The sequence below is a fragment of the Molothrus ater genome, chromosome Z (assembly GCF_012460135.2).
Source record: "Molothrus ater isolate BHLD 08-10-18 breed brown headed cowbird chromosome Z, BPBGC_Mater_1.1, whole genome shotgun sequence".
Classification (NCBI taxonomy): domain Eukaryota; kingdom Metazoa; phylum Chordata; class Aves; order Passeriformes; family Icteridae; genus Molothrus; species Molothrus ater.
In genome coordinates this window covers 53,362,680-53,388,262 of record NC_050511.2, presented here as the reverse complement: position 1 = coordinate 53,388,262, position 25,583 = coordinate 53,362,680, and the positions used below count along the sequence as shown (strand labels likewise).

The 25,583-nt window shown below is 37.9% G+C and overlaps 1 protein-coding gene across 1 annotated transcript in view; it reads left to right on the top strand.

Annotated features, from left to right (window-relative positions):
- The window catches only part of PGGT1B (protein geranylgeranyltransferase type I subunit beta), a 35,438-nt gene that overhangs the window by 1,655 nt on the left and 8,200 nt on the right, over positions 1-25,583 (top strand). The window contains 6 exon segments of the mRNA XM_036403057.1: positions 3,366-3,484; positions 11,881-11,948; positions 18,021-18,172; positions 19,603-19,735; positions 23,546-23,591; positions 25,316-25,500. Of these exon segments, the coding sequence (XP_036258950.1) occupies positions 3,366-3,484; positions 11,881-11,948; positions 18,021-18,172; positions 19,603-19,735; positions 23,546-23,591; positions 25,316-25,500 (703 nt within the window).

Below are 25,583 nucleotides of genomic sequence, written 5' to 3'. Positions count from 1 at the left end.
TGGGATGTTTTCAGCCTAGAGGAGGGATCTAATCACAGTCTTCCATGGGTGGGAAACTACTTCCAAAGAAAGATGGAGGTGTGCTGTTTGCAAGGGATCATGGTGACGGGGCAGGAGGCTGTGGGAATGAGGTACTTGGGGGAGAATTGTGTGGCTGTAGAAAAAATGTTCTTCACTGTTAGAAGAGTTAACCGTAAAAAGCTTGCCCATTGAAGTGATGGAGTCACCTTTGAGGATGTGGCTTCTCAGGATCCTGGGTCATCTCCCCTGAGGCCCTGTGTTCTTGAAAAGGTGGGACCAGTGATCTCCATAGGCCCTTGACAATGTAGACATGTTCTGCAGGGCTGCACACCTGTCTGTTGACAGATTCTGAGTGGGAGATTGAGCCATAAATGCATAAATTCCAGCTTCATTTCAAGGGTATTAAGTTTCCCTTCTTGCCAAGTTCAAGGTCACTGAGTCCAGCAAACCTTCAGCAAACCTCTGGAGCTGATTCAGCTGCAGAAAGAAATGCTGTTACCCTTTTATTCATATTTCCCCTGTTCCTGAATTGGAGTGGTTCTATTTTGAGTTAGATGGGGAAACTCAACTAAATTAAAGAGAGATGTGTTAAATAAATAAATAAAGTCATTTGTCAGATCTTTTTTTCACTGCACTGCAGTAGAAAACTGTATTTGTTGTCACCAGACAAGGATGGTAGAGGAATTTTCCTCACTGTGATGGTGCATTCCAGCTTAAGCTGTCAATTGTCAAACAATAACGGAGAATAAAGAAAATTCATTTCATGTTCTCTGCTCAACTTCTTGCCTCAAAACCCTTTGTAATTATTTTTATCTGTAGCTATTCACATGCAACAGTAGCTGCTGCAAGAGTAGTTTTTTAACATTCTGATTGATGGTGTTTCATACACATTGATTGTCAGCACTGTGAGGTTTTGCAGGAAAATGCAACTTTCTGGTCTCTGAAGTCTTTTAAGATTCTGGTACTCTTTTTTTGAGATTCCAGTGCTCTTTGTAGCACACTTAATCCGTTTCTCAAATTTGTCACTTCCAGTGCTTTTTGAATTCTTCTGTAAAACTGTAGTCTTTGTCCTCATTTGAAGACAAAGAAACAAAGGGGTCTGAATCTGCCATCCAAAGTGTCCTGGTGGCCATCCTCTGTGGAAATGGTTGTAAATAAAGTTTTACACTTCTTGGCATGTGTCTGTCACCTGAGGTGCTGCTAAGAGTTGCTTTTGCTAGGACATATGTCTATTAATTTTCGGTGAGGGAGGATAGCATATGGAGAAAAGATGCAGTACCTAAACAGCTGTATTGCAACTCGTGTATGACCAGTGCTGCCAGACACTCTTGCCTACCATAAAAAAATTCCATCACACTACAGGCTGTTCTTTAGTAATGCTGGAGACAGTCAACTCTGAATAAATGAACTCAACCATAACTATACTGAAAACTACTTTTTAAGTGTATATATCTGACACATGCATTTTCAACTGTAAATGAGATTTGCTGTCTATGTTGTATGTATAGCCTTGTGGTTTTTGTGGTTTTGGACTTTGCAGCAGTTTCTAGTGTGGATGTTGGCATGTTTGTGCCTCATTGGAAGTAACTTAGCTGGGTAAGATGGAGTGAAAACGTCTTTTTAATAGCTCTAGTAAAAGATTGTCAGTGTTCATGAAGATCAGAACATACAGGCAGTGTTTCAAAGAAATAGTTTATTGTAGCTGAACAGTAAATTCCTTGTTTTTTTAAAATAAAATTAGTGATTTTTTTTTTGTTAGTTATTTATTATCCAGAGTCAAATTCTGGGTTAAACAGAGATCTGATCAAAAAGTTGATATAAGCCTTGAAGTGTTTATTTTACACTTTGAAAAACAATTTCTTAGTCATCAGAAGGGTTAAAATAGACTCTTGTTCTACATAGAATACTTTTGTGTGCAACATACTTTTTCTGGCTTTCTCAATATTTATTTGAAATAATGACAGTAAATATACATATTTTACTAGCTAGCTGGTAGGAATGTCACCTTAGGAGGTTGTGCCACTGTATTGAGATTAACATCTGCTGCGTTGCCATTTGGCTGCTGTGTTTTAATTAGAATAATTCTTTTGGATGTGTGCTTTGGGCTGACTCACGTGGTCTTACTGTTTGTGGTTCTGATGCAGAACCTCATGCAGACATTAAGTGGCTGTGATGGCTCCTGTCCACATCTGTCTCCTCAGAGGTACCAACCTCTGGCCAAGGTGGCTCACCAGTTTGTGAGGTAAATACGAATTACAACTTAATCTTGTAAGGAAAGTTGGTATTAAGTGTTGGCTTTCCTTTGTGTACTGTATTTTAGTTTCTGCATGTGTAGCAGTTGTTTCACAATCCATCATCTTATCTGGTGTATGGAGAGCAAGAATTTCTAGAAGGGTCAGACAAGTGTGGGTGGCAAAATAAACATCCAGCTAATTTCAGTGAGTCAGAACATCCAAGGTACCATTACAAGAGTGTTTTCTCTCATAGTAAGTGCTCCCAAGTTCCTAACCCAGTGCTGTTGCTTTGGTGCTCTGTCAGAGTGAGTAATGCACTGCTAGAGGGCCATGCCAGGGGTGGCTGCAATGGTTTGAGTTAAAACAAACCCAGTAAAGAAGGTGCTAATTAGCAGGTATGATAGCACACATTCATGGAAGGAAACAAGTTGTAGGAAAGAAGGACATTGAGCATGCTAGCTACTCCACTGCTCTGTGGGATACTTGAATGTGACGTGCTTAATTTTGGATGTTTAAGTAAGGTAGTCATCTAGGCTGCTTTGCACCCAGGGACCAGAAATAAATACCTCTAGATGTTAATTCATTCTATATGCCTATTTATGCATTGTTTGCTTACAAAGTAGGTTTTGCTGTTTGACCTTGACATCTGAAATTGGATTTGAGACATAATAAGAGGCAGCTTACTATAGTTAAGGGTTACCTTGCATATCTGCCTAATGCATGTTTAGGGGATTGTTCATGTAAGAATTCTTCACAGAGAACTAGTTCTCCATATGTTGATATCATAACCTAGTTTACTTCTTAGTGGGTTGTTTTGTTGGGGTTTTCTTTTGGGTAAACAGGCCCTTACATAAATTTTTAATTGACATATCATTATTATATAAAAGGAGGAACAGCTTATATGAAAAATCTTGCTGAGGCAGAGAAATGTTTTCAGTACAAAGAACATTATTTTGTCCAGTAGATGGCTTTCATGTATTCTAAGCTAGGCTCTGTGTTGCACCACTGTCAAAGGCTGAGAATTCATAGATGTGTCTGTTGCTGCAACCGTTTGTTAATTTCCCCATGATATTTATGGTGGGAAGTGTAAGTCTTATCTTTTTCTTTTAGGTTGACAATTGCATTTTTCGCACTCTCTGGTCTGGATATGTTGGATTCCTTAGATGTGGTGAACAAAGATGATATAATAGAATGGATTTATTCCCTGCAGGTCCTTCCCACAGAAGACAGTGAGTGAGTTTTTAGTTTTTTTTAATTGATATTAACATTTTTACTTTTGCTTTTTACTTGGGGAATAGTGGATGACTCTTGTTTTTATAAAATACAAGGTTGACCTTCCTGAAGTACAGTCCTGATAATTTCAGGTAGTGATGTTTAGCAGATCTTGGATATAGATCCCTCACAAGTAATAAAGCTAGAAAAAGCCAAAATTAATTTGAACATCAGCCAGTATAAAATAGTATAATAAAGTTATTTATTTATATATATGTATACATATATATGCGCCTTTAGGTATTTCAGAGGAATGTTTCACCTGCTTCTAAAAGAAATGCATTTGTTTTAAAAGTATTACAAGTGTAATAGTGATTATATTGACTTCCACTTCAATGCCAGGATCTGTGATCACAGGTGTGGTTTTTTACAACAGCTTTTGGAGATTTGGAGGTGTAAGAGTAAGAAGCAAAAAGGATAAATGCAGTCCCTGCCTGATGTTCCTTAGATCTGTGATGGTTGAATTTACCCTAGGTTTTGAGAAGGAATAATGCTGCTGCTGAATCCCAGCTGTCCTCAGAATGGAAGGTGCATAGCAGAAAAACTGGCAAGGGAACTCGCAGGAAATGTCCCTTTCCTGGCTGGTTTGACAGAAGTTAGGGAGGTGCTGTTCCTGTGGGCTAGTTGGTGTTGGCAGTTTTTTGTGTGGCAGCCCAGGGGAATGGCTGTTAGCACTACAAGGAGCGGGAAGGAGGGAGGGAGACGTAGGTGAGGCACTGCTGCTCTATGACAGAAGGTGCTGGCATGTTAAGTGCTGCTGTGGGCATAGCTCCAGGCTGGTGGTCTCTACAATTGCCTGTCTGTAAAATCATTAATACATCCATCCATGTACTTTGGATGGATATAGGCAGAAAATTCAGTGTTTCCTTCTATTATTTATTCTAATTATATACAACAAATAATATTTGTCTCTAAATACAACAAATTAGGTCTCTAAAATTAGTTTTATGAAATAAGCATATGGAAGTCAGGACTGCTGGTGCTTTATTTTTACAGTAATAAAAAAATCCTTTTTCTTACTCTGGAGATTTAGAAACCATCAGATCCACCACAGGAACTAGTTTTGATGGATTTGTTTTTTCTCATATTGCCTTCCAGGATTGATTCTTGAAAAATAGGAGTTTGGATTACATAAATAATCCTACAAAGTTTTTTAATGATTAGAAGGTTCCTGTGACTTACTGTTAAGAAATCTTTCCACAGTGTACGTGCTTTGTTTCTAGAAGTTGCTCACTTTGTGACTTTTATACCAGTCTTCAGGATTTAATTCCAAAAGAAGAGGGAAGTTTGCAAGAAGAGAGATTAGAACAGGCATTTCTGTTTGTTTGTTTGTCTTTGATAGTATGCAGTAATTCTCTGGGGATTCTACCTGGTCAGTGTTTAGATTATTGCCATTGTCTGGAGCCTCCTAGGGAGGGCAGTAAAAATATCAGTGTGCAGATGTACAGGCTGACAGTTTGGCAGAGATGTGCTCCTTCTTTTTCTAGCAATCATCCCCTCAAAACTGAGAGGAGTTTGGGGAGGGCACTTTTGGCAGTGCACTCTGTGCTTTCCAGGTAATAAATCTGCTTTTCACTAGAAGAACAAGCTGCCCTTCAGTTCTGTGTTTTTGTATCATACTGTAATAACTCTTGTTCTTCCTATGCTTTTGGTAATAGCACTGCTCTTATCTGGTCACTTGACTGCTAAAACTTCAGCGTCATTTGTTTTTCCTTTTTGCTTTTTCTGTTGGACAAAATGTGCAATAGAAAGTGCAAAATGTAAATGATGCTGATAGCAGCAGGCTAGGTATTGAATGACTAAATGTGAAGAAGGAAACACCTACACTCTGGTAATGTCTACTTCCAGTAAATTGTATTGGCTCTCTGGTTTGTAATCCTGAGTGGGTGCAGTGCTTGTTAATTGGCAGCCTCCCAGCAGCAGAGCTCCTACTCCCTCTTTCGGCCTCTTTGGAGAAGTGACTAAACTGTGGTAGGCTACAGCACTGAAGTTTTTGGTTTCAAAGTGCTTGTGCATCTCCAGTTAAAGAGGAGATTCCTAGCTTGATGGATTGGAATCTGTCCGGATTTAAACAAAAAGAAAACCAAAACCAAGAAAGCACAATGTTTTACTTTTAAAGAAACGTGCTATTGCTCAATTTTTTTCATGCATTCTGATAAATGTCTCTTTCCCTGGAATATTGATTTATAAAAAATTAAATTAAAATACTCTTTTATAATGATGAATTCCACCAATCTAAAGTAACTGCATTGTATTTAAGGAAAGTCTTCACAAAGTTTGGCTCTGGGACTGAAAACCAATTTAAAAGCTACATTTTAAATGGTAGTATGTTTTTACAGAATCTTGGCCTTGTTATTGATTGCATCAGTGGTTGAATTTCTAAAATTTGGTATCAGTCAAAAAGAGAATTCCTGTAATTCTTATTGGAAAATAAATTTCTTTGCTTTTCATGTTTGTCCATCCAAAGGTTCCTTTATGCACAGCACTTAACTTGATTTTTATTTAAAGCATTTTTTAAGAGGGTAAATTCATATTATTTTGAGAACTACTGCTGCCTTAGAGTCTTCTTTCCAGTGGATGGGAGACAGAATAGTTGGTGCTCCACAAACTTAGTATCTGTTTATTTTTATCAATAACTGTTAAAGTGGGTGCACTGACTGGGCTAGAATTAATTTTTTTTACAGTAGCCTCTAATCTGCTGTGCTCTGAGCCTGGTACCAAAAGAGTGTTTTAGTCTTTCAGCTGTTGCTGAGCAGTGCTAATCAAGGCTAGCTCTTTTTGCCTCCTCTGCACTCCTTTTCCAATGGCAGATATCGCAGGGGACACAGCCAGGACAGCTGACCCAGGCTGACCTCTGGACTATCCAGAGGGACGCTCCATAGCATCTAGCATCATTTTCAGAAAAAAAAAACCACAACAAAAAACAAACAAAACAAAACAAAACAAAAACAAACAAACAAACAAAAAAAAAAAAAACAAAAAACAAAAAAACAAAAAAAACCCCCAAAAAACCAAAAAAAACTTGGGAAGAGAAGGAGAAAGGGGGCAATATTCGTGGTTCTGGCATTTGTCTTCCTGAGTAACCCATACACTTGCTGAGGCCCTGCTTTCTGGGAAGTGACTATATACCTGCCCAGCTGATGGGAAGTAGTAAATGAATTCCTACTTTGCTTTGCTGTGCACCCACACTATCAAACTGTCTGTCTCACTCTCTGAGTCTTCTCTTCCTCTCTCTGTTTTCTTGCCTCAGCTGCTGGTTGGAGTCAACCCACTACAGCAGAGTGTTACAGAACCTGCTAGAAAATTCAGAATTTGGTGATTTAGAGCGCCTCTTGGATAAAGTCTCTCAATACCCTATGATAGTCTTAAGTGACATGTTTGTATTTATTGGTATGTAGTATGTCTAATGGCTAATGACAGCTTCACTTCAGAGGTTTGTAGTTTTGAAACTAAAGCACACTAATGTTGAGATCTTGATCTACTGAGTAAGAAGGCAAACATATGCTCTGTCAGCCTAATCAAAATGCACTTGAGGAAGCTGAAGATTAGAATCTGTCAGGATAGACTGTATTCTTCTGTGGGTTTGTTGTAGCTGTGATTCAAACAAAATATGTCTTTTTGGTACCAAAAGTTTAGCTCAAGTCTTCCAGAAGCTGGCTCAATACCACTTCTAATTAGGAAGGAATGGCAACACATCACATGTGCAAACTGAGCCTCACACAGAAACACATTCTTAGCTGAATGCTTCCACTTACTGCTTCCTTCTGCTTGTTTGAAGGATCCCCATCTTCTGTAACTCATGCTAAATAGTTTGGCTTTATCTTTGATTTTGGCCATTGTTACCTTTCCTTCCCTTTTAGTGAATGCTTTACTTAGGTGCATAGCTACTGTGTGGTTTTGTTTTCTTTGTGTGGTCGCTGCAAGAAGACCTAACTATGTTTCCTCTTAGAAAGAAGTTGAAATCTTAAAAAGTGCTTTTTTCTTTTTTAATTTTGTGGAGGGTAATGTTCTTTTACAAGCCTCGCAGAAATGATACCTTTTTAGATTAAAACGCTACTTTTTGAAGTGTTAGTGAAATTGGGGAAGGGTTGACAAAACACCCTCTTTTAGCTAGTTACTTGTTCTTAAGATGATGTCAGTGTTTTACTGTTTTTCTTCTCTTAGTGCAGCTCCTTGACAGAGCTATTTCAAGTTTATTTTAACTAACCTAAGTGCAACTCATACAATTTAAGAAAGATGTATCCCAGTTTCTTGCAAGTCACATTCAGGGCCAGTTCAGCACTTTTAAAAGAGAGTGAATCCAGAGCTTTGTACTCAAGTAATCTAATTGCACAGTGGAAGCACACTGCTTGGCCATATTCATCTACCATCCTCCCCCATAGGAACAGTGGCATTTGTTTGACCCTGCTTGAGAGCCTGCTGCAGCAGCAGAAAAACACGCATTTATTTATCTAACAGAAGGTTAGCTTTGTGTTGCATTGGTGAACTGTGTTGATTGGGAGCACCAGTGCCAGACCACTATGGGAGAAGGAAGAAAATTGTGTTTTTTGACAGCTGGATGCTTCACTAGCTTTGCTGTACTAAAAAAATGGAACTAAAAGGAATACCAAAACATATGTTATTTATTGGTCTGAATCCCCAGGACCCATGTATACTAGACTGAAAACCAGTATGATACATGACAGACCTAAAACTTACTTCTGTCAAAGTCTAAATTCAGATTTGTATTAATGATTCTTTCTTCTTATGTGGCAGTACTGAAAGAAATGTATAAAATGACATTGACTTTTTGAAATCATTGATACATGTGAGCTTTCTGATCATGAGTTTCTTGAGGGAAAATGCAAATTTTCTTCCAGCCTGACTTTCTTTTATGGCTGCATTTGAAGTGTTTATCTAGATGTATAATGGACATTTTGGAGAATGCAACTTTGCATTTAGTGACATCCTCTAGTGCTTTGATGTACAGGAGCAATCACAAGCTCTAGTTCAGTGAGAAAAGCTTATGCTTACTTTTATCTGGATGTATGGACTGAATCAAATAATATAATTATAATTAAAGCTGTGATTTTTTTTTATACATTATAAGATTTTAGTAATGTGTGTAAACTCCTGTAGTTAGCAAAAGGAGACAAGTCTTGCAGCCAGAGGAATGCATAGATAATCTGAATGTGAAAAATTAGTGGTAAAAGTTTATCAATCCTTCCATGCAAGAGAAATCATAAAATATAAATAACAAAAATTCCCTGTCTGTAAAAAAAGAGCTCATAGGATAAGTTGTCTGTGGTCATCACTTGAAACTCTTTTACATATCTTAAGGACTTTCTGGTTTAAGGACGCATAAGTAACATCTTTTTCTTCACAGGGAAGTTTCAGCTGCTCTTGATTTAAGCATGAAGTCTCTTGGTTTTGGAAAAGGGTCCGTTTTCTTTAGTTGTCAAATGTGAAACGTTTTTCCAGGTGTGTTTTTTCAGCTTTCGAACCACCACAAATAGTTACACAGCAGTTTATGAAGTATTTGTTACTCTTTGCTCTGTCTTAAGCTCCTGTAGAAAGTGGCTAAGTAAGGTTGGTGGTGGAAGTGAACACCAGGTGGTACCATTTCACAGCTGCAGTTGAGGTGAGGCACAGCAAACTCTGCTACAGCTGAACTGGCCACTCCAGCAGTTTTGCCCCAAGGGACATAGGCTGCGATCACATCCTTTTAATTTGTTTCTATTTCGTTTTTAATTCTATTTCTGATTCTGACAGCCCATTTTTGGTTCAGGAAAGTGAAGAGTTTGATTAGCAATACTAAGCTATTACATAAAACATGAAGCACAAGTAAATTGCAATAAAATAGTAAAGCCAACTTTACAGAAGATGAAATTTCACTTTGTAAAGTTTCTTTCATAAACCGAAAGAGAGTAATTTCCGGTAACTTGCCTTTGGTTTTCATTTGATTTGCAACTAGTATGCTCACAGGATGCTAAAAAACCATTTTGAGACGCTACATCAGTGTTCCAGAGTCATGTGGTTAAAAACAAGCTGTTTTCACTTCCTGTTTTAATGCTTCCTTTATCAACTCAAAATTCTATTTTTTACTTCATGTACTGTGACTAGAGATTTAGCAACTCCCTTGTAACAGTCTAGGAAGGTCTAGGAAGCATCTATTGCAAGCACATTAATGCATTTAAGAGGGGAGATGATCAAATTCCCTGCAAAGTTTGCCCTAAAGTTTTCTTGAAGTGCATGCTGGTCTTCTCTTTTTCCTAGGAGCCAGTGTATGAAGTTTGGAGTGGGAGATGAGAAGTACTGACAAAAAGTGTCAAAATAGATTTTTAAATTCATAGCAATACAGTTAAAAATCCAACTTTAAATCCAATTTTAAAATTGTGAATTGTTTTCTAGTTGATAAAAGTTGATAAAAGTAGTGAAGAATGGTTTTGAAATACTACATGAAAGTTAAACATCTAAAGGGAGTAATACATCATGATTTCATTAATGTAGTTTATTTTTAATCTATTTGTGTAGCATCTGTGAACTCAGAAGGGGATCAGACTGACCCACTAACAGCACACAAACTTGGATTTCATGCTGCCATTTCTACCTTGATAATGAATTATAAGTTATGGTCCAAAAGGCCAGTGATGAGAATTGGTATTTCTGGGATGAATCCTTCCATCTAGCGACTGTCAGCCGAGTTCTGTTCAGCTGCAGAGCTGTCTTAATTGTAGCACGTGTCCTTTGCAGTAGGCCAGAATAGCTGAGTTAGTGGCACAATATCTCTTTTCTAGGTAAAGGGTTTCCATACCAGTATCATTTCAAAGTGAGGGTTCTAGTTTGCTTAAGCACTTAAGACACAGGTTAATTTTTACTGAAAATGAATGTGAATGTGATTTTTTTCCCCCCTCCCACGATGTCACCTAGGAAATCTGGGACTTACCTAGATTTCTTACCCAGGGCAAGAGTTCTAGGTCTTCTCTTACTGATTTGTTCACATTGTGTCATTTTTGAAATTGTGATGCTTTTTTGGGCAGTGTCCTTTGGGACTTTAGATTAGTCTTTAAGACTCATTTAATTTTTTATGCTTTCCAGAGGCGGAGGCGACATGAAATGCAAGTTTTTGACTCTGCAAGTGAATAGACAAATGTTCTCTGAAAGAATGTTTATATTATAATAAAATAAAACAGATATTATTGTTTTCTTTTTGTTTCCTCTGTGTGGATCAGACTATGGCACACCAGCTTTTAAGCAGGCTGAAGTTGCTTTTGTTACATGTGTAGAATCATTAAGAAGTGCTTTTGACTGAACTGTGGAGGAAGTGGAGAATTGCAGGTGTTTCACTCTATGTCAGTTAGCTCCAAAGACTTGTCTGGCCGAGAAACTTGCCTACTTCAGGCCAAGTTGAAATTCTTAAGCTAATAAAACCTTTCTAGTTTAAATTTTGCATATATACAGAGTATGTTTAGAATTAGAAGGTAATATGCTGCTAAATTATACCAGAGCTTGTAGGCCACATTGCATAGTGATGTGGCTTAGAGCTTAGAGCTTTATAAATATTCATTCTTATTTATTCTGGGGCAATTTTCTTTAATATCCATGAAGATTTTTAGCTTAAAGGCTGAATAACTTTAAAGAGGTCAATAGTATTTAAGAACAACCAGCTGCTGTTTGACTGTGGCATTCATTCATTAGGTTTTTAGTTTCAGACATTGAGCAGTAAACTGAGGTTTTGCCATGCAAAAGCAAGTTTGAGTCCTGCGAAGCTGTACTTAAACTCTTGACAGCATTTGGTTCATGGTTCTTTGTGCCACATGCTCAGGCATTGTGATTCGTTTGAAACAAATTACACTGTATCACTGACAGAAATGTTTGATAGCTTATGATAACAATGTGCTTAAAACTGCGAATTGTTTATCCTTGAACGTGTTGCGAAGTATCTTGAAACAGTTCTGCTTGGGAACAGATGGTATTACCAGGCAAGAATCCAGAGAGGAATAAAAAAAATATGTTAACTCTGGCCATTTTCCCAGGGGAGCAGTCCTTTTCTCTTTTTTTCATGTGGGCATGGAAGACAAGTCTGTGGTGACACAAACTGTATTTCCGCCAAATTAAAAAAACATTAAAAATCTGATGCTTTGTGTTTTGTCACTACACCAATAAGTAAGTTAAGTTTGCTTGTGGTTTTCTTTTTTTTTTTTTTGTTAATGAGAGAGATACTGAACTAAGGTTGGGAAATGAGAGACACATGCACACTTTATTATGTCTGTGAATAGTGTCAAACTAACGGGTCTTGATCTCATTAGATAATTATAGTTTATAATAAATGTTTCAACAAAAGTTAGTTGAGTATTGTTTTAATCTTTTACAGGATCAAATATGAATCGCTGTGGATTCAGAGGTTCTTCATATTTAGGGATGCCATTCAATCCCTCCAAGGTCAGTTAAGAATGTGTATGTGAAATGTTTTCAATTAGGCAATAAATGATCTTGTGTCTTTTCTATAATATTAATTGCATAATTACAGAATGTCTGGACAGCAGGGAATTTTGTACTGTTAATAATACTGAAATGTTTGCAGAACTTTTAAGAAACGTGCATAAGAAACATACTAAAATGATACCTAGAACTTAAATTCTCACAGCAGTGAAGAAACTGACGCACAAATTGTGGCTTATCTCAGTGCGGTCTCCTCCTTCTCTGGTCTTGTCCTAACAAAGGAAAACTTCTCTTTTATCATGAGTTAGAGAAGCTGGGCAGAACAGCCCTAATTAAGTGATGCAGAACATGTTGTTCTTTGGTATCATAGAAAGGTTCAGGCTGAAAAGGGCCCTTAAGATCATCTAGCTCCTGTCCCCTTGCTGCAGGCAGGGACACCTTCCGCTAGACAGATTGTTCAGCATCTCATTCAGCCTGGCCTTGGATGCTTCCAGGGATGGGGATTCCACAGCTCTGGACAATCTGTTCCAATGCCTCACCACCCTCACAGTTAAGAATTTCTTCCTAATATGTAGTCTAAACGTGTTCTCTTTCAGTTTGAAGCCATTGTCCTTGTCCTGTCACTGCATGCTTGACAGGACAAGGAGTCTCTCTCCATCATTCTTGTAGGTCCTTTCAGGATCTGGAAGGCCACAATTAAGTCACCTCAAAGCCTCCTCTTTTCCAGGCTGACAAATCCCAACTCTCATAGCCTTTTTTTATAGGAGAAGTGCCCCAGTCCTCTAATGAACTTAGTGGCCTCCTCTGAATGTGTTCCAACAGGTTCCTATGCTCCCTGTGCTGAAGACCCCAGGCCTGGACACAGCATTCCACATGGGGTCTCACCAGAGGAGAGCAGAATCCCCTCCCTCCCCTGCTGCCCACGCTGCTTTGGATGCATACCAGGACACATTTGGCTTTCTGGGCTGTGAGTGCCCAGGGCCAGGTCATGTCCAGCCTCTCACCCAGCAGAACCCCCAAGCCCTTTGCTCTCCATGACTTCTCTTCCTCTCCCAGTCTGTACCCTCCCAGTCTGGGGTTGTCCTGACCTGGGTGTAGCACCTTGCACTTGGTCTTGTTAAATCTCATGAGGTTCTCATGACCCACTTCTGGAGCTTGTCCAGGTCAGGTCCTTTGAGAAAAGTGAATCCCATCTGATGCTGCCAGTGTGTCTGGTGCCGTGTAGGCCATCCCACTGTCAAAAAAACACCTAAAATCTTGGCGGTGACACCAACCAGGGAGGCATGTATTAATAGACTAGGCCTGGCTGTTTCTTCCAAAGTGAGTGTCTGCAAGTGTCAGTGTTTGCAACTGGTATTTCTCTTCCTGTGTTGAATCATTCATATTTGACTGCACCTGATACCCACCCAGACTTAGGCATGTCTGTTCATCCCTGTTTGTCATGACAATGAGAGCAAATACTTTGAAGCCCAGTTCAAGAGAGTTCTTCCATGTGAAAAGAAAATGCTTTTAATAAAAGACAGAAATGAGGTTAGCAGAGGCTAGTTTGGTGCTTTCACAGATTTTTCATCTACTTTTCAGTACAATTTGATTAACTCTGAAACACAGGACAGAACTACTGTACTTCTTTTGCAGTCCTTCCTGCACACTGGCCTCTACTTTCCTTTTCCAGTTGTATCATACCTTTAGCAGCTTTACAGTGTAGTATTTTAAATAGTAGTAGTAGTGCATACTTTTGGAAACCTTTTTCAAATCCTCCCCAGTATATGAAGCTAGAAGAGTTTATTCTGCATATAGTTCTGAGATCTCGTAAAGGGCTGTGAAGACAAAAACTCTGTAAGATTGGCAGAGCATTGTTTTCTCCTCCCAGCACTTTCTGGTGTTTTCATTTGATTCTCACCTTCCAATAGTAAATGCTTCATACTGAAATATTATCTTTACTGGAATTATGTTTCTGTCCACTGGTGTCTTAGAATGTGTTGGCCACTATACATATGAGATAAAGGGATGGAATCAAGTTACTTGTAGAAATTAGCTACAAGATCACTCTCTCTAGAAAATTGTTTGCACATGGATGTGGTTTTTATTCAAGCATTGCAGTACTTTCTTCATTGTATCTGCATTTGAAAGATTGCATCTGTTTGATTTATTGGCAAATAAAGGTTTAAAGCATTTCCAGCACTGTTGCCTGAAATGTCCTGAAATAACTCAGAAAAAAGAATTAGAAATTCACTGGCATGACTATGGGATGTGTTTACGGTCAAGTAATTTTTCTTTTTTCATTATTTAAAAGTGTTCTATTACGTCTGCCATAAAAAATACTTTTTGAAAAAGTCTGTAAGCATTTTGGATTTGCATGGACAATTGCTATCTATTACATGACACTACAGTGATTTCATTTTTGAGCTCTTAAGAAAGTGATAGCCAAATCTATTCAGTCAGTAGGGGCCCTTCAAACTACTAGAAAAATGTGAAGGTTATGTTAGAATATCCAGCTTTACTAAATCTCTCAACAGCAGGTTATTTGGGTTTGATTTGGGAGTTGTGGTGTTTTAGCTGTTGCCTTTGAGGTGTTTGACAGCAGTGTCTTTGCAGCTTTTTGGGACAAAAGCAAAAGTGAAACAAAACCATATCCACTTCACCAACTCACAACACAGGCCTCACAAGATGTAGCAGTCTTAACTGTGAATGAATGCTAAGAGTGACTCCTCTAGCTTCACATTCAAAACATGATTGCTTTTAGAATTAGAAAATTATTTTATACTGAAATGGCTCCAGATTTTGAAGTGTCTCAGATTTGCTGTTACTGCAGTTTAAACTAGCTTTTTAATTTAGGGCTAAACAGCCTCCTCACAGTTTCAAGTAGGCCTAGGTCTTTTCAGTATGTTGAAAGTGTTGTGATTAAATTTTAGTATCTTGAAAGCATTGTGAATCAGAATTTTGTTTTCAATAGCTGAAGCTTTTATGTAACATTGTGGTAATTAACATGTCTTTTCACTTGGGGGGAAAAAAGATATCTTTTGTGTTCCTGACACAACATTGTATTTTCTCAAGGCTGCAACACTGATACTGGTGAAAGATGAATAGTTATAAATATTTCGCGCAGTGAATCACAGAAAAGATAACAATAAATAGAATATAAAAGTAAATGTAAGATTAAAAAAAATACTATAAAGACCCAGGAAGCCTGGGCCAAAATATCTCTGTACTAATATTATTTTATTTTAAGCAGGCATCTCTGTATATTTTAAGGGGTCCTGTGAAACATGGTCTACTGAAAAGGGTCTCTGTCCATGGCAGGGGAGTTGCAGCTAGATGACCTTAAGGTCCCTTCAAGCCCAGGCCATTTTGTGGTTCCACTAAGTGAGAAACTTAACAAAAGGTCTTGCAGAATAGTTTTGAAACTATTAAAGAGATTACAGAAGCAGAGACACCTTGAATTAGTGGCTAGATACTAGCCACTAATTATTTGGCAACAGCTAAAATCTTATACTTTAAGTGAACGTAAGAACATGAAAAAGATGCCTCTAAAGCTGAGGGTACCCATGTCCAAGTAAAGACCCCCTATGAATTGAACATGCAAAATGTGTTGTGAAATACATCAAAGCATGCAAAAGATAGATTGTCAAATAGCTGTTGAGTAGGCATTTATTTAGAAATTAGGTAATTACATGTGGTATTCACATGCCCTCTGAACGGAGAAAAGCAGAGAAAAGAATTATCAAAACAATTCTTATCTCATTAGCTGCTCCTATGTTTTTGGACTGGTGAAATGTGTTGGAAGATTATTTACCTAAAGGGATTGCTTGATTGGATTTTGGTGGACACTGTTTGTGTTAATTAGCCAATCAGTCAAGCTGTGTTGACTATCTGGTCAGCAGATAGTCACGAGTTTCTTCAGTTTAGTATAGTTCTTGTTAGTGTAATACAGTGTAAAATAGTTATAGTATACTATAGTATAATAAAGTAATTAATTAGCCTTCTGATATCGTGGAGTTCCGCGCATCATTCTTCCCTGCATTGGGGGATCTTCATAAATACAAGAACTACATACTTGCATATTTTGAAAGTATAATTATGCTTCTTGGCTGCAACCAGGTGTGTTGTCTTGGTGGACTTAGCACTCAGCACACACCTCTGTGCAAATGTGTCAAAACCGCTTAGCACCGTGTGTGGATTGGCACCTGGGTGAAGGAACCCTGTCTTGAAAGTGGGACTGTGCCAGTGCTAGTGCAGGTTTAGTAGCATTCTTTATTAGTGTTTGAAGGGATCTTGCCCATGCTTCTGCAGCAGAGAGTTTCTTGGCTCTGCAGTGGTCACTGGGAATTCTTGGTGGCCACGAGTTATGTTTTAATAGCTGTTTTAATTAATATAGTAGGGAACACTGTCACATCACTGAGCTAAGTTTAAATGTTTGAAAGCTTCCCCCAACTTAAATCTTTTAAGTGTTAATTCTTTTAAAAAAGGCTGAGGTTGTGAGGAACATGATGGTAATTCCAACAGAACAGAAGTGTTTACTCCATCTCTAAGATCCAAGTAAATCTATTTCCTGTGGGACCTACAGACTAATTCTTACAAAAGGTAAAGTGCATGGAGAACAGACCCTGGCCATACCCTCTTTGTTGTCTTCTCGGAGCATACTCTGCACCAATGCATTAGCTCAGGTCAATAGAGACCACTTAACAAAAGCAATTTAATGTGCCCTATATGTCTATTTAATGTGTAGGGTAGGAGACAGTGATGGGGGCACTGGCAGTACAGGGATGGGAGTGGGAGCTGTTGAAATTTGTGATGCCACCTCAAGAGAGGGTCCAGGACTGGAAGAAAGGGAGAGGAGGTGCAGCTCTCAGCACATACACTCTTGTTCTCCTCTGTTGCATAGCTTTTCCAGTGCTGCTGAACCCATTTCACCCTGTTTTCTGCCTCCCTTTCCCAATTGTCTGTGGTTCCCTTGTGTGAAAGCAGTCTCTTGCTGGCTAGTGGATGATAACAATTTTTCTCCCAGTTTCTTACTAGAAGAAAAGCCTTTTGGCTTTGGAAATAAGCATGACTTGCCTGAAAAATACCAATTACACGTAACATAACATTAAATTTGGTTTTATACTGCTTTTTCCTTGTGTTTTTAGGATTAATTGCAAAATAAGAATTGCAATTGATTAGGCAATAATACTAGTAAAATATAATTTAAAAATCTATCTCTAATACTCAGTATTGAAATAATTTTGTTGTGTTTAAAATAGTTATCTTCCAGTTGCTTCAAACTGAACCATCTCAGGTATCCACAGTCATCTTGTTACATGTGGCTTCTGTTTTCATGAAGTAGTACAGTCCAGGATGGGCCCCAAAAATACCATAAAGAAAAATAGAAGTTTTAGCATAGCTGTATCAATCCCTTTCCCATTTCTATGAGTTGTATTATGGGACTAGTCAGCCTTTAACTATAATTTTTGCTTCTCAGTTGACATTCAGTGATCCTTGTGAGTCCTTTCCAACTCAGGATTCTATGTTTCTGTGATTATTTGTTATATAAATACTTCATTTGAACTCTAATTATTATTTTAAAATAGAGCTCAAAGTAGGTAAGTGGCTAATTTGGTATTGCTTCAGTTGACAGAGAGATTACTAATAATCTCTCACACTGCTTTCTCCTTGTAGATCATTATGTTGTAAAATCTCTGCTGAGGGACCTCCAGAGATTGGCTGTTTAAGAGTGCTTACCCAGCTGCCAGGAAGCTAATGCCCAGTGGTGTGTCAGGACAAACTTAGGTACAGGTGAAGACATGCCCTTTTTTCCTTAGTTGTTCCACAAATGGAGTTCTTGGCAAAGCTTTTTTCCAAGGCTTCCTACTGACCAAGTGTTTACAAGACCAGCAGAGTTATGCAGTAACTTAGTTTGATAAGGAAAGCTGAGCAGAGTTTGGTGAGGAAAGCTGAGCAGGATATCTTCAGTTTAACCATAATGAGTAAAGGGTAAAGTAATTTGTTTACCTCTTACCTTAAAAAAAAAAATATTTGCTGTAGTGTAAGCTCTTGCAATGTTTCAAAATTTCTATTTTTTTTCTCCTTTTTTAGGGTCCAGGTATATGTCATCCCTATGATAGTGGGCACATAGCAATGACTTACACAGGACTATCATGTCTGGTTATTCTTGGAGATGATTTAAGTCGAGTAAATAAAGATGCCATACTGGCAGGACTGAGAGCTCTCCAGCTGGAGGATGGAAGGTAATAGATACTTTATATGCTGCAATTCCCACTACCCACATGTGGAATGAAACGTAAGAGACATGTTCTTTATAGAAGTAGCTATAATCTTTTTGTTCTATTAGAAAAATAGTTTGATTGGTAGTCACATAAGTCATAGAGCATGTGCTGGCTTCTTGGAAGTAATTAAGTCATCAGAGGGTACTAACTGGCTCTTTGAACCAAATGGAGGCTTGCCAAGCAGCAAGTCCTAGAAGAAACAATTAAAGGTTTATTTATTGTCACAGGTAATTCAACCATTTACCTAGTTTTGTATATCATAGAAGCCTTTAGGTTGTAAAAGACCTTTGAGATCATGAAGTCCAACTCTTAACCCAGCACTGCCAAGTCCAGCACTAAACCATGTCCTTAAGTGCCACATCTACATGTCTTTGAAATACCTTCAGGGATGGTGACTCCACGATTTCCCTGGGCAGCCTGTTCCAGTGTTAGACAACCCTTCTGATGAGGAAATTTTTTCTAATACCTAATCTAAACCTCGTCTGGTACAACTTGAAGCCATTTCCTCTGTCACACATGGGAGAGGAGACCAACCCCCAACTTGCCACCTTTCAGGTAGTTGAGTGATAAGTTGTCCTCTCAGTGTTTATTTCTGTATGGCTCCTTCAGCTGCTCCTCATCAGATTTGTGCTCCAAACCCTTCCCAGCTCCACTGCCCTTCCCTGGACACACTCTAGCACCTCAATGGACTTCCTTATCTTGAGGGGCCAAAACAGAACTCAAATCTTGAGGTGTGGCCTCACCAGTGCCTAGTACAGGGGGGGTTACTGCCCTGGTTCTGTTGGCAATTTTCTGATACAAAACCCAAATCAGGGCATCCATCATCATCTTAAGAGTCTCTGACGTAGTGCCAAAATAACCCAGATACAAAAATTTTAAAATATTCATAGAGTTTGGTGCAATTGTAACAGTAACTAATTAAAAACTGATTCACCATTTGTATTAGAAATGGTCGTATTAGCAATTGCCTTTATACATACGTGGGAAACTGGTCCTCAAGTTGCAGTAAGGAAAGAAAGCCTTGTGAGCTATTAGGATTCCTAGGAAGTCAAAAAATTCTGCTCAAAAGAGGTAAAATGGTAAGTCATGTATCTGTATATACTGTAATAGGTGAAAGACTGTAAGTATAAACATTTTGGAATAAGTAAGCACCAGTATCATTATGTTGCTGGAAATAGTTACTCAGGCTCCTAAATGTTTAGAGTTCTGTGCATTTTCCTTGGCTTAGAATCACATCTTCTAAAAAGAAAATCTAGTCTAGCTTTGGGTTATATTTATGAGACTACTGTAAACTAATCTTTAGAGAAAACACTGCGATTCTTTGAACCGCATTTCATATTTTCTGGTGTAACAGGCAAAACAGTGTTTAAAGACAGAAATGTTTCTTTCAGTTTCTGTGCAGTGCTGGAAGGAAGTGAAAATGATATGAGGTTTGTGTACTGTGCTTCCTGCATCTGCTACATGCTCGATAACTGGTCAGGCATGGATATGAAGAAAGCAATAGACTACATTAGAAGAAGTATGGTGAGTGTTCACAAAATGTTACTTCTTCCTATGCTTTCAGGCTTTAAGCTTTTTTTCTTAACTGTGGCTTAAAAACATGTCTGTCCAAACTGTATTACAATATTTTCTTTATTTTTTCTTCTTGCTCTAGCGAGTTGAGAATTACAAAGTACATTGGCTTTTTGCATTTGTATTTTCATTAAAATGTGTGTGCTAGCAAGATAATTTTATTTGGTGTGTTTGTTTGCCGCAAATTGTATGAAAAAGCCTCTTTATTTAAAATAATTAAGCAATTGAAAGCAAGTTTTTGAAAACTAAGGTGTGATGTTTGCGTTTAGAAAAAGTGCAGAAAGCACTTTAGAAAAGTGTACCAATAAAATCCTCATATTTCATTGAGCTGTAGTATTGCTTTTTAAAAGATACACAGATTCAAATATACTAATTATTGACATCAGTTCATCCTTAAATGTTTCCAGTCATGCACTTCATAATTTCTTTATTAGATATTTGGAATGAAAAAACATATGAGTACGTACACATTTTTTCTGTGTCTGTGCAAATTGTCTTCATATTTGATTGGAGTAAAGGAGATTTCCATTTTTTTTCATGTTGTTTCACTAGTTTAATTGAGTTACATTTTCAAAGATTGAAACACAATTTTTTAAGGAAGCTGAGCAAGCTTGGAAATTGCAGTTCCCTTAGTGTGAGTAAATACAGGTTAAATTCTTGTGGTCCACAAAGAAGACCAAAATTTAGGATGAGTCACAGCTTCTGTTGTAAATGACTATTTTCAGTAGTTGCTGTAAGCAGCAAGATTGTACAATTTATGTGAGAAACAAGTTTAAAAAAAGACTTCAAAATCTCTTGCTTCAGACTAAGTTGTTTTTTATTTGTTGTTTATTTTTAAAGGAGGTATTTGGATGTCTTAGTATTTCTTACTGTACACCTCAAGAAGCTTTCTGGCACACTGCCATAGTCCCGGACAGACAGAGATAATCAAGGCCAGGGCTCAGTCATACAAGGATATGGACCTGCAGTCTGTTCACATCCTAGTAGCACCTTTTATCCCGTTTTCCCCTCTGTTTCCCCTTGTTCTTCTCCAGTCTGCTTTGATATTTCTGTTTCTTACCATCGGCCCTTTCCCTAGCCATCCCATAGTAAGTTATGTTTACCCCTGCATTCCCCAGAAAACAGTCCATGATAAGGGGGTTTCTGTACAATCCTAGAATCCTCCTCCCCTGCTTCCCATAAGAGCCCTTCTCCCATAGCTGGTAGCTCCCCTTAGTTAGCATGGGTTCTCAGCATGAGAATATCCCTGCTGAATCCTTTCAGTGGGTTTCACCCAAGGACGATGATTTATCCATTCTCCTTTCAGTCTGAGAGAGGAGCTTAGGCAGAGTGCTTGCTCTTACTGATTAGGCTGCGAACATTCTTCCTCCTCTGATCATTTCTGGACCTTAATGTTTACTGAGATCAGTCTTTAGTAAAATAGCTTAGCAGAGTTACGATAGGAGAATCAAGTGTTAAAAAGAATAGAAAACAAAACCCAAGAGCAAAATCCTCATTGTAGTTCTGTACATCACATTGTCTGTTAGTTGTGAACATTTGAGTGCAGTTTTGATCCCAAAGGAAATGGTGGAACTAGGAAGGGGACAAAGAAAGTTGAGTTGAACTGTGGAAGGTATGAATCAGCTTGTGTAAAAGGAGTATTTCATATACTAGGAGTCTTTATTCTGGAAATGAGATTGTTAACTGGAGTGTGACAGAGATACATAGTGTAACAGGCAGCACTGAAAAAATAAAGAGAGGGAGAAGCAACTGTTCTTTTCTAAGACAAAACAGACAGACAGCATCAGATGAGGCCATTAATAGAGCAGACAAGTGGAGATTTTTTGAAAGTTTAGAGCTTTGAAGTGGTACTGGAGATTTATTGTGTAGTGTGATCTTGAACCAAATTTAAACTTTGCTTCTAGAGCTTAGCATTAATTGTTGGACCTGCAAATTCCAGTCATTATGTTCCTATTGGAAAAAGAGATACCTTTAATAATTTAAAAAACCTCTAATAATTGAGGCCTTACCATGGCAAGACATCTTGGAAGGCCTCCTACTAATACTTCAGTTCACTAGTAGAGAACTAAGTCTTGCCATCGTCAAAGTTCAGAAGACACTGTGGCTTATCACAAAGATTGTGTCTTTTCCTGGCTAGCTTAGTCTGTTAAGAGTTTAAAGCTAATTGTACAGCCCAACATAGTAGTGTCTGGGATGCACACTTAACAGCTTTTCTCCAGAGCTAATTACTTCATCATACATAAAGCAAGCCACCTCCTCTTAAAATTGCTGTTTGTAGAGTTAATTAGCTCTGCCAGCATAGCTTTGCTAATCAGCTTGCCTTTTCTTAGCAATTAATGCATCTATGGAGTGTGTAGCACATTTGTATTGCATTCTCAAAAAGCAGTGAAAAAGGAAGAGTTCACACTGTGTGCTTTAACATTCAGAAGTTCATAGAGATTACTAAAATTTACTGGTTCAAACCTGAGAAATCAAGCTGCAGCTTGAAGTGTATTTATCAGGTATTAGTATTTTTAGTTGCTTCAGCTTTCAGCAACAATTCAAAACTAGAAATACAGTTTTAGTGTAGCTTCTGTATTTTCTTCTGTTTACTTTTTTCTTCTCAATGTCAGCTTTAAAAGCAGATGCACAAAACGATCCTTAGGTAGTTTCTAGAGATACAATAGTCCTGTAACCATTCTTTGGTTAGGACTATGGGAGTCATTATTGGTTTGTCAAGGTGTCCTGTATCTACTAGCCACTGTTTCAGAGAAAATGTGAGAAATTCACAGTCAGCACCTGGAGGATGTGGGGAGAGGATTTTTAGTGCTTTGTGTCTGATCAGATACTGATCCAATCATTAATTGAACAGTTGATGTAGAATACGTAGGGCCAATGTAATTTAACTTCAAGAGTTACACCTCGTTTTTCCTACTAAGCAATTTGGTATTTGTTCAGAGATAGTTCAATAAGTATTCTATGAACTCTTGTAAAATAAATATTTGCTATTTTATGAATAATTTCTTACACGGTCTTTTGTTTCTTTTCAAGTAAAATGATTTAATGGATTTTTAGGGAAGAAAGATTATTATTCTTACATATTCTTACACATGTCCATAGATTGCTCATGACAGACATGAACTATGATATTCTTGGTGCTTTGTCAGACTTGAGTTTCCCCTTTTGTTGCGCTTAACAGAGTGATTTTTCAGCACTGTAATGGTATTTTTTAACAGTAATATTTTATAGGCCAATTTTAGTTTATTCCAATGCATGTTATAATTTTCTTCTTGCTTCTGGTTCCCTTCTCATTGGTTTTTAAAGCCTGATGTACTTGATTCTTACTAAAGAATTGCTTGGATTTGAGTATTCTACACACAGGCGTACTTTGCATTTTGCCTCTTTTTTGATGTTAAACTGCTCTTGGATTAGAGACAGATTAAGTTATCTATTTAATTGTTTTGTTTTGTTTACATAGCCTTTTTTTTTCTTTTAATACCTGCATTACATGATCTTTTTCTTTGTTGCTTACCCTTTTTCAGGTTTCTAACATGTGTCACAACTAAAATTAATTCCATGAAAGTCATAAAAGCATCCTGCATTGAAAAAGAGCTGATTTGTTAACTGTGTTGTGGCAAGAATTTTTGGAGGTTCAGAATTTAATGAGGTTAAATCATGGCAATGATCTGATGATAATTTTGCTGGTAAACTAAGAAATTGCAATGTCTGTCAAAGTGCTATGGTTCTAAATTAACTGCTTTTTGGGATTTTTTTTTTCTTCAGTCTTATGATAACGGCCTGGCACAGGGAGCTGGACTGGAATCTCATGGTAAGAATGTCCAAGTGCTCTACACCTTTCAGAGTGGTATTGAAAGTGCTGTAGCAGATGCAGGGTATGCCATACCTTTCCTTTTTTTCTAAGGAAGTTGTGTGAGGAGGAGCGAATCCAAAACATGCCTCCAAATGTCACTTCTTCCTTTAGATCTAGCTTAATATCTGAACAGACAGGCTTTTTTAAATCACTCCCATTAATCTTATCTCATGAATGTTTTTGTTGAAATCTTATCTCGTGTTTTGTTGAAAGGTGTTGCTTTTAGTTCTCAGTTGTTGCTGACAGAGCAAACTTTTTCCACAGGTGTCATTGTTACTCTGAGGATTTTATGTGCAAGAGATTTTGTGCCATGTAACTGATCGCTTGCAATATCAACAGCTTTGGTAAAACATGGAAGCATTTCCTCTGATAGATACAGCATCTGTTGTATGTTCAAGTCTTGAAGCAACAGTTAATTTTTGTAAAGAGTTACTAGATCTGAAGATAGGAATCCCCAAGAGACTGCTAGTTTTAAGCAAAATGTTGCTGTGCCATGAAGTAGCAGTCTGCTTGTGACAGAGGAGTTTTTTGCTTTTAGGTGACTGATACTAAATCTAGTGCTGTAGTCCGTTGGACTGATTGGTCCAAGGTTAGACTTGATGATCTTGGAGGTCTTTTCCAACCTAAATGATTCTATGATCCTATCAGATGTTTACCCTTAGTATTGAGCTTTGATAGGATTTGTCTGTTTCCTTCTTGCTGGATCAATGAAGCTGAAAAATTTAAATTATACCCCTCAGTATTAAAACAATTGGTTAATTAACTTTCTGTAAACTGTTAGTGATAACAAATAGCAGTACTTCAGCACTGCATTTCAGCATCAGAGTGAAAATAATCTTACATCTCCTGGGGTCTTCCAGCACCAGGATATTGTAAGGAACTTTGGGGCCCAAGTCTCCTGTCAGCAGCTTGCTTATGGTCTTTCCCAGACTCTGATTTTATCATATCAGGTGTTAGACTCAAAATAAACTTGGATGGGCTTTAAAAAGTGGTGGCTGGACTACACAAAGATCATAAGTTTATCTTTTTTACCATACAGTTTCCTTGACAGCAAAAAATTCCTTAGAAGCACAATTTGTAGGTATTACAACCACGAGAGTCTGGGAGTATTTTCACCATATTAAGTGCACACGTTGTTTGGGGTTTTTTTAATAATTTTAGTTTGAATTTTTTTTTCTCCTTCTGCTCTCCAGACACTTCTGTCTGTTTATATCCTCTGGGGGATTGTGGCTGAGGCTGGCTTTGGCATTTCTGCTTCAGTCTGATTGCTGGCATTCCAATAACTTTCTTTTTTAAGTTACAAGTGAAGAAATATTTCTGTTGCAATTCCTTTTACTTGTTTCTGGACTGCTGTGTAATGTAAATTGCACGGCATTGTGAAAAGAAACAGCTTTAAGAAAATGAGCTGGTTGGTTTATTTCTACAAGAGCTGGATTGAGGGAGTTCCTGAATTCCCCCCACCCCACCTTTGACATACCCGCTGAACTTGAGTGTTCTTATTTATTTGGATTTTAGACTCAAAATTAACTCTTTCATACTTTTAAAAGTCCATTGATTTCATTGCTAATAGCTTAGTTAAAGTTCTGACTGAGATCATACAGGCTTCAGAAAATCTGTGTATCAAAGCATAGCAAACCCAGCTTTCTCTTCACAGAAGCAAACCCTTCTCTTCTCTTCTGTAGGGGGCTCTACATTTTGTGGTATTGCATCACTGTGTTTGATGGGCAAACTGGAGGAAGTTTTTTCAGAAAAAGAACTGAACAGAATAAGAAGATGGTGTATAATGAGGCAACAGAATGGCTACCATGGACGACCCAACAAACCTGTAGACACTTGCTATTCCTTTTGGGTGGGAGCAACATTGAAGGTAGTGTACAGAACAAGTGTAGGGATAGCTATTGACTTGTTTTGATTTCTTTAAGCACTATTTTCTTTGCTTGAAAGCATTAG